The following is a 10,011-nucleotide window of genomic DNA, read 5'->3' on the forward strand; positions in this document are numbered from 1 at the left end:
GACAAGAGGTAAATCAATTCTATTCTTCCTCCTCCACTTTTACTTCAAAGGAACAGCTCAGCATTTTGGGAAATGCTCTTATTCCCTCTCCATCTGAGTTCGATAAGAGGATCAAGCTGTTGTTAGGCGTGTTTTTGAACTTTGGAGAGAGCTGAGCTTACGACACAGATTTCTGGTCAAATTTCAGTCTTTTCAAGAGCTTGAGTGTGAGCCACACTGTTAAATAGGTTAAGTGGTCGTCCACCATTGCAGACACCTGATGCTGATTCCAGCAGCGATTCCTCTGGCTTGGTGACCTATATAATATCTCTGGTCAGCAGAGTTATCCCCTGGTGTCAGAGTGCCAGAGTCAGAGTCCCTCACCATAGCTACACAGCACAATGCTGCGCCAGTGGAAAAACATTACTGCATGTCGGTGTGTATGTATGTATACAGGTCACTGTGAGTGTGTGTGTGTGTGTGTGTGTTTGCTTGTGAGTGTCTTTCCCATCTCCTTCAGGCCAGCCAGTCTGCTGGGAGGGTGGTGTGTGTGTGTGTGTGTGTGTGTGTGTGTGTGTGTGTGTGTGTGTTTTATGACCTGCCGTTGCAGAGTCAAGTATCAGAGGTGTTAGCTGCTTCAGATGGAGGCGACGACTCCTGACCCTTTGATATGGAGGACAGCCAAAGATGTGAGAACAGAGACGGGCTCTGTGACACACACACACACACAGACACAAACAATCGCACAAAAGGACAAAATGCAAACCAGTCATCCCCTTTTTAGAAAGAAAGAAAACAAATTTAAAATGTAATTTAAATGTTTTGCTGTGGGTAATATTCTTGCAGGTCAGTATAGATGTAGACACAGTCACTGTGTGGTAGGTTTAACCAGTAAATCTTGCAGACATTAGAAGAACAGTTTGACATTTTGGGAATTTTGCCTTTTAGCTTTCTTTCCAAAAGTTAGATGAGAAGATTGCTACCACAGCTCACCTGGCTTTGAGCAGTATTATCAATCTAACTCATGGCAAGAAAGTGAATAATCATACTTCCCCAGATGTTTGTGAAAGCTCTAAAATCAGTTTCTGTATACTGTGGGTTTTTGGGGAGGGGAATTATTTTGTGTCGGATATTCTTGCATCATCAAACAATAGAAGGACTCGCCTTTCCTTTAATGAAGTGTGTGAATGCTTTGCAGATATCTTGTTTCACTTAAAATAGTTGAATTTGCCTGTCACTCTAACAGATGAGTACTTAGAGCTTAGACCAGGTATAATTCAAATAAACCTGTTTGGAGCACGTGGGAGAGAAATTAGTGCAGATTCACATCAGGCGAGTGAAGGCTCTTCTTCCCAGAGCTGTGAACTACAGTGGAGCCATTGTCCGGGACAGGAAGAGCAAATCTAATTTAACCCCATCCCAGATTTTTTAAACTAACTGTGGAGCAGGGTGGTTGTTTTTGTTTTTCCCAGTTTGAGATGAGAGAGATGCTGGTATGTGGGTTTAGTTACACTGTGACAGAGCCAGGCTAGCTGTTTCCCATGGTTTCCAGTCTTTGTGCTAAGCTAAGCTAATGAGCTGCGTCATATTTACCATACAGATGTGACCAGTGTGTCAGTCTTCTCATCTAACTCTTCAAGAAAGTGAACAAGCACATTTTCCAAAACTGCTGCTCTATTTCTTTAAATAATACAAATCATGAATAAATGCATATTGAATCATTTGAAGCTCCCCGTCCTTCTGTCTGTTTTACCCACCACTGTGAAGTAGTGTTGAACTCTCTTATGAAGTCCAGCAGTAGCCTCACAAACTCTGCTGACGTGCCCATATTTTCCAGGCCATTCTCAGTGAACCATTATCAGCCAGCTCGCCTGGAGTAACCTACTTTGCTTACTGTAAAGCCAACAGATGCCTGTGCAGAGTGTGCCATTCATGTGCCCCCCAGTTCATTCATTTACAGTGGATAACACAGATGAATGGACGTGGACAACCTCACAGAGCTGAGGGACACTCATTAAACAGAGCCCGGCCTATTTTAGCACAATGCTCACTCAGCCATTAAAGCTGGGCTTGTGTTAGTTTGTGTTGGATGAACCGGACTTTAAAAAAGTGTCACATGTCACTCATTTGACAAGAAACTATAAAATAGAAAAAGAACCTGGAGGCAGTTTATGCTGCTGGGGAGTTGCTCAACATTTGATTTGCAGTTCCAGGCTTTACTTTTGGGATAAATAAGCAGTTATCTCTCTCCGGTGAAAACACACAAACAGAAATGGTGTTTTTCCTGCTTTCACTCAAACAGCAGTGTTGGAAATGAGATTTTAATGAGTCACATGTCTGCAGTAATGACTGGTGTCTGCAGGCTGTGTTGAAGCGTGTGTGTGTGTACAGTGTATTCTTTTGCTACAGCAGCAGGTTGTGACACATACTTGACTGTGATGAGTTTTGTAGATGAAATAGGAGTTCAAAGTATGGTGGTGTGGCTCTTTCACAATCTAACCGTGTCAGACTGAGTCGGCCTCGATGTGCATCCTCTGTTACTGTGAAACTGCTGTAATCAGACCTAGATCTGATAGTAGTTTTAGGTCATTTCAATGTTCTTTCTGAACCTCGTGTGGGAAAAGTTTCCTTTACCTGGAGAGTTCAGAAAATGTAGAATTCTCAGGGAAGTAGAACAATCTGTCATAAACCGCTTTTAGACATGCTCCTTGTTACATTAAGGCAGTAGCAGTTTAACATGGCTGAATAAGCCCAAAGTTACTTTTACATAAAAGTCACAATGACAGCATTACTGAGTCATACTTAGTAATATTTCTGTAAGACTTTCAACACAGAATCTGAACTGAATGTTGCCTGATTAATGTAAGGACAGCAGCAGAAAGACAGAAGGAAACAAATTAAATGTATGCAAATGTGGTGTGAGGCAAAAAAAAGAGAAGAAAGTGAGGCATTTAAAAAAAAAAGTACAGCCACAGTCATGATCAGATCAGCTGTCTTCCTGTCTTTTTAACTTTCATTCATACCAGTGGCATGGATGATTAAATGAACATCCAACACAAAAGGCTTGAGATGCAGTCAATGAGCGTAATAATTAAATGTGAGTCAAGAACTAACAATATTCTTGTACTTTTCTCTGATAAAGCATGGGGACAAAATAATAGAAATACCTGTTAGTCTATTTATTAGGACCATAATGACCATACAGTTAAAATACAGTCAACACAGCTCTAAAACATGTTCCTACAAAAGCTTATTATTATAATTCGCTTTCATGCTGGTAGGATTTACTGCAGGTCTGTGGTATTAGAGATAAATTTCATCTACTTTACGCTTCAGTTTAAAATTCATCTGTGATCCAGCCTGTGAGAGAACAGAAAACACTCTTCTTTCCTGATATCTGACTTTTCAACAATGTCTGGCTGGAGATTGGACTAAAAGTCAGGATAAATCTGCCTCTGCTGTCTCGATTTTGACAATTATTTTTGGAAAATCTGTGAGTTCTTCAGCCTTATGGAGATACACTTCTGTTAAAGACGGACTCCAGGGATTTAGTATTGCTACAGAGCCTGTGCTTGACCCCTGTTGAGGCAGCCATTGACTTGTATGTGGTCCTTTGACTGAGCCAGCCACAGACTGGGCTCTATGACAAATGCTGCTGCGGTGAACTCAGACTACATGTACCAGCATATTCTCAGACCATTATTTTTATGTTAATGCTCAGTGACCACTTAGTTTCGTACTCTTATTTTCATGTTAATGTTTCCTGGTGATGTTGTTGTTGTTGTTGTTGTTGCTGCTGCTGCTCTCCGTCTTCAGAGGAAGTCAGAGCTGTAAAGTGTCTGTTTTTATTTCACACTTCTCTCTCTTTCTCACACCTATGCTTCCTGGTGGCTCGGCTCCACTGTAGTGTCTGTAGCCCACACTGTGTGTGTGTGTGTGTGTGTGTGTGTGTGTGTGTGTGTGTGTGTGTGTGTGTGTGTGTGTGTGTGTGTGTGTGTGTGTGTGTGTGTGTGTGTGTGTCTTGTGTGAGAAGGGAAGAGTGTTTCTCTGAGCTTGTATGAAGATTAATGTTGTGAGTCTTCTCCTATCATTGGGTGATACTCGTGTCTTTGTCAACTGTCATTTTGTAGGGTCTTGTTTTCAGACTGGCACCAATGCAGTTTTGAGCTGAAATGAATCAGTTTTCAGAAGCACCAGCGTCCAGCTTCCCTCCTCATCTGATCACAGATTAAATCCTGGACATATAGGTCCTTGTGGCCACAATTTGTCCAGGCTGAATGGAATAAAGACTTGACTGTGGGACAGGGCAGGTGTAACTCAGGGGCCCGTACTGTTGATCAGACACAGTGTGTCTGCAGCACTGTGCAAAATGTGAGTGTTCAACAACCAACAAACAACAGTTATTCAAGGTTTTGGAATTTTTCTGTCTCTTTCTCCATTTTATCAAATGGTTTTCGAAGTTTTGTGTGTTTGCATTAGTAAATGTGACCAAGCCTCATCCTCCTGTGTACTCTGAAACATGATGTGAGGGAAAAGACCAACGAACCAGATAAGGCATGCTATATACATGAAGATAAGCTAGGTTGAAACAGGGAAGGAAATGAATTGGCATGATAAAAGATAAGATTATTTTTTCAGAGACGATTTTGTGTCTTTTTTTGTGCATTTTAACCCTCTTTTTAAAGAGGGGAGCACACCGCCATGTTAGCGTTAGCATCTAGCTGAAAGCACTGCCATGACTATAAGTACAGCATCAAAGAGCCGCTAGCACAGCTGTAGACTCTTTATGTTGTTTAGCATATACTCTGTGTTGCGTGTGTGATCACACCGTTCAGTCCAAACTGGCTGTGAATTAGCATGTAGTATGGAACTGGGACACAGCTTATGGTTACAGCCTAAATCCGTAACTATAATCTGTAAGTTGATTTGGCTGTGTGGATTTTGTGTCCACTTAAGAGGTAGCTGTGTTACAGTTTAGAAATCCTCTTTGGAAATTGGGCTGCTTTCATTCCACCATGAACAGTTCCTCAGGAAAGGTGATAATGTGTGCCTGGTGAAGGCCTTGTTATGGTTCAAGCAGATTTACATATAAAGCACTTTCTAAAAACTCACTTGCCACAGTCTCTAACAAGGCAACGGCAACCAAAGAGAAAAAAAAGAAAGAAAAACTCTTCACAAGCTCAGAATGGTACAACTGTTATACTGTTTCCACAAGTGGCACAAGGTTAAGTTTTTCCCTCACACTCCTGCCCTGCCCAGCTCAAATGAGTGCCAGTGGATGCCAACTGCACAACACACACACACACACACACACACACACACACACACACACACACACACAACACACACACAACACACACACACACACACACACAGCCTCACCCCAGCTTACTCAAACCCATTCCTATACCAACTGGCACTGATATTGTCATTTACAGAGACAAGACTGTCCAACATAAACTCATGTGGTCTTTCATCACAAACAGTGCCTACATAGGACAACACTCACCACACACACACACACACATATACTCGCACACTACACACCAGTAACAGCGTGAAAGACAATCCCCTTGAGAAACAGAGTATTTTGCGCCAAAAGCTCAAGAAGGGAAATCACGTTAAGCAATGTGTGAAACCTCCGTAGAGAAGTAGATAAATTGAATGCAGCTAAAATTTCCTATTATGAGGGGGCAGGGGGCAGGAGTCTGTAAAGGCTTGACATCAGAGGCAGGGCCGTCCCAGAGAGAGGCCACTTCTTGGTAAAGAAAGGAATTTGTCACTCAAGCTCCTAAACTCTTAAATCTCCTCTAATACAGTACAATCAACAGCCTCTAATGTTCACAGACTGGGTTTCCCACTCCGCTCAGACTACGGGCTCTGCTCTGATTTTACGCCGCCTCTCTGAAGAGGAAAAACAATCTGCGTTCCCAACCCTGTGTGTGTGAGTGTGTGTGTGTGTGTGAGTGTGAGTGTGTGTGTGTGTTTGTGTGAGTGTGAGTGTGTTTTATACTGTATGTGTGCTGATGGGGGACTATATACCTCCACCCTCCCTCCCTCCTCTTTTCCCATAGTAGTAGTGTTTTGGCTAGTGGCTCTCAAAGCCTTTTGATGTTTCTGGTGTTATCTGGGTGTCAGCTGTGGTGAGGACGGTCAAGGTGGGAGAAAAACACTCACACACACACACACACACACAAACACACAATCTTTGTGTCAGATAGTTGCTGTGTGGACAACTGGTGATGGTAAATGAAGTCGAACATTACGTTTTCCTTCTGTTTGAAGTGTGTGTCCTTGCACTCACGCTTCCTCCACTGTCTTATACAACACCAACACTGCCTGTGATTATAGTGTGTGTGTGTGTGTGTGTGTGTGTGTGTGTGTAGAAGCAGTATGGAAGTACAAATAGCAAGACTACTAAATAAAACTGAATTTAAATGTCATGTGAATGATTAGTGGCAGTCATTATATGTGTAAAAAAAAAAAAAAATCAGTGTGAACATTACATTCACACATGAAGGCAGTCCATCATCCATCCATTCATTTACACGTAAACAGGAAGTTCAGTGGAACATTTGCTCTTACTGTGTGTGCATGCGCATATTGGTGCAACGTGCAGAATATTTTTGAATCCACTCATACACACCCTGATGGTGGTTGGTTATATGAGTTATAGTTTTGTTTCCCAGAAGGCCGTCCAAGCCCAGAGAAGACACACATGCGCACACATTCACACTAAGTGGGGAACATACTGTCAGCTCTGCATTATTCAAACATCGGTGACATACCCACAAGAGACAAGGTTACTGAGAGAAGTCAGTTCAAAGCAGAAAATTGGGGATTGTGTTTTCACGCAGGTGCTCACTAATCAGATTTCTCCCCCACCCCCTGAACCAGACCGAATGTATTTATTTCATATTTGATAATCCTATAGACTAAAGAGTTTGTTCCGGGTTTGTGGACTTGCGGCGGAGTGACGTGCGCACACACATTTTTTCCTTCGAGTGCAATTCTGTCTGAATTTTACAAATAGTGTACTGTTCAGCCGTGGAAACTGACTTATTTAGAATTATTTATTTCGGTTTGAGTTTTAGTCAGACTTTGGATTTAATTATTTTGGATACAAGGACACACCACTACGAGTAATGGTTTTTCCTTTCATGCTACCACCTCTCATGATAATCCGTGGGCTGGGACGGTGTCATTCACTTGCTCTGTTGTAGAAACCCATTTAGAAATCTGGGTTTAGTGTACATGGCTAAAAAAAAGCTGCTTTCTCTAGCAGAAATCGAGGTGTGGTAACCATGTTCTACTAATCTCTCACCCTGATTGAGGAAACCAGGTTTCTTCCTTACAGGGCTGTCATTTTTAGGAAGTCAGGTTACAGCAAACAGACAACAAAAACCTGGTGACATGTAAACTCACTGACTGATCCATCAGACAACAGATTGGGTGCAGGTTTCCTCACCCAACGTATCTGACTTTCACTGTCTGTTATACTTTTTCCTTTCTCTTTTAAGCCTGACAGACTAACCAGTGTTTCAACTGAGGCATAACTCCACTATTTTAGTTAACTTCTTAAGCAGTAACCGTCCTGATCATTATAGAAGTGATGAATGCTAATAACCAAAAACCAAAGGAAAACAAATATATCTGGAGCTGGTTGCACCAGGTCAAGTTCAAATTTAGCCTTAACTTAAGAGTCCACTCAGTGTGGATTTAAACGTCATTAAATTAACATGTTAAACTGTTTCACAGAGATCAGTTTTTATGAAATATTTCATATTTCACATTTACACACTGTCAGGTGTGACAAAATGAACATTAGCTCGCTAATTTATGAAAAGGAATATGCATCGGTTCTTCTTAGGTTAACACTTAGCCTAGTTACACGGTAACATGTCTACTAAACAGAGATATACTCATTACTGAATTAAGTTAAATAGCTACATTAAAACACTAAGTTCTTTAATTAAAAGAAAATCATAATCATATTTACATAAGCTTAAACAGTCAGGTTTGATGTGTCACAGCCCCACAGAGCAAGCTTGCATCGCAATTACACATTACTAAAGTCTTTACTTGCTAAATCACTAGTCTGACACTAGCTGGTGGTTAAGAGCTTAGGAAGGACACTACACACAAACTCAGTAATGGATTTTCAAATGCAGCACAGTCTTACAGTCTGCATCTTCCCAATTTTTGTCTTGACTTTTGAGATTTTACAATTGTGCAAGTTTGAAAAATGTTTGTAATTTGGATGAAGATGATTTATGATCTTTCAACCTGCTTGTTTATTGTTCGTTCATATTCTGGTTGTGTGTCTGTAATCTAGTTTTGTGTGTCTTTAATGTTCACAGACTTTGCATTAACCCGTTGCCTCATCTGTCCTCAGATGTGGCAGGTGTGTCCGTGTGTCCTCCAGTAGCCATGGACTCGGGCGTGAGGCTCCTGTGTCGGCTGTTTGAGCTGTGGGGACAGGCTGCTGCGGGTGTCCTCGCTCTGACAGAGTGGCTGCTGGGAGGCGAAGAAGGCAGTGACGAGGCAGTAGCAGATGAAGCCTCCAGCCTGGTCAGTATCTGTCATGTAACTTAAGAGGAAGTTTGATCATCAGCTTACTTTGCAGTAACAATGGGTCATTTAAATATTAATACATGTACAGAAAAATCAACACAAATACTGCTACTCAGTTCACTCAGCAACAGTTTAGTTAGCATTAAAGGAATAAAAAACTGAAAGCATTTTGTGATAGAACACGGTTAAACTCTACTTCAAGCCTGTGATTCAGTCGGGTTAGTTGGTTTGTGTCTGTGAAGTGTGGAATCACAGGAACAGATCGAACTGTATTTTATGTTCTCTGTTGCTCTTGTTTTATTCCGCTCTTTGTAACAGTGTAAATAACCGGACGTTTTATAGCCACCAAGGTTTCTGCTCTCCAACCACTTTGTTTAGCTGCCTGTTTAGTTTTGGTTCCTGTTTAGTTGCTGCGCTCTTTCTACTCAGGACTTGCCGGACACTCTGTTAAACAGTTGAGATGCATTGTCAGACACAACTTTAAGCAAGTAACTGGAAACTATGGCTTCTTGTGGCTGATTGCCCAAATATCTTCAGCTGTAATGCCTGGGGTTCCTCTTCTTAAAGCTGCACTACTCAGTATTGTTATATTAACTCTGGGTCGAACCACAGTGTGTAATGTAATTTTGCAGTTCCTCTCAGTTCTACGTAGCATTTTAGCGTTTTTGAGCTTTTTTGGCCCAGTTTTACTGCTTTCACCAGTGTTGTTGTTTCAGTGAACAAAGCTCAGATAAACTGACTTTATTCTACTTGTCCAGCAGCAGAGATAAGTTAGAAACTATCAGGGGAACGTAGCGGAGCATTTAGCAGTTAAAGAGTCAGGTATTTTTCTCAGGAGCTGGTGGAAACAGAGCTAAACGAAGAGTGAATATTGGACTTTAATTTGTCCAGTGACCAGAAACATGACTGAAAATGAAAGCTAATGTTGCCCTGTGTTTGTTGGATTTGTAAATGGGAAGCTGTTTGCCATAATAGCTATAAATGGTGGTAATGTGTCAGCTGTGCGTTGACGACTTGTTCGCACTGTCCCCAAGTGGCCAAAAAAAAATCAGAACGATCTTAACATTTTTCTTTTCTTTTTCTTTGACATTTTTCTCTTAACCAGGATGAGGAAGACTTCCTGTTTGAGAAGGGGGATCTGAACCTGTGGGCCGAGCCTGTGCAGTGGGTGAAGCTGCTTCACAGACACCTCAGCTCCCTTATCCAGACCCTCAAACAGACCCAGCACCCAGGAACGTCCAGCCTGGACCAAGATCAGCTCCACGCACTGTCAACCCAGGCCCAAGCCAAGGCCCTCAGCTCTCAGCGGGCCCTGTACTCCCTCCCTGCCCTGCCCCAGTTCTCCTGCACGGTGGAGCATGCCCGGCTGACATTGCGGCACCAGAGGGCCACGCTGGCTCTGGAAGTGCTGGAGTGGCTGAAGTAGTGGAATTAGCCAGGTTTGTTTCTAATAGCAGC

General features: G+C 42.1%; 1 protein-coding gene across 2 annotated transcripts in view; it reads left to right on the plus strand.

Moving 5' to 3' along the window:
- thada (THADA armadillo repeat containing) overlaps positions 1 to 10,011 on the plus strand; it is a 79,405-nt gene extending 69,394 nt beyond the window's left edge. For both annotated transcript variants that reach the window (XM_041050509.1, XM_041050510.1), the window contains exons 37-38: positions 8,375 to 8,550; positions 9,659 to 10,011. In XM_041050509.1, coding sequence (XP_040906443.1) covers positions 8,375 to 8,550; positions 9,659 to 9,979 — 497 coding nt within the window. In that variant the 3' untranslated portion in view covers positions 9,980 to 10,011. The remainder of the gene's footprint in view (positions 1 to 8,374; positions 8,551 to 9,658) is intronic.

The sequence above is a fragment of the Toxotes jaculatrix genome, chromosome 11 (genome assembly GCF_017976425.1).
Source record: "Toxotes jaculatrix isolate fToxJac2 chromosome 11, fToxJac2.pri, whole genome shotgun sequence".
NCBI classification, from domain to species: domain Eukaryota; kingdom Metazoa; phylum Chordata; class Actinopteri; family Toxotidae; genus Toxotes; species Toxotes jaculatrix.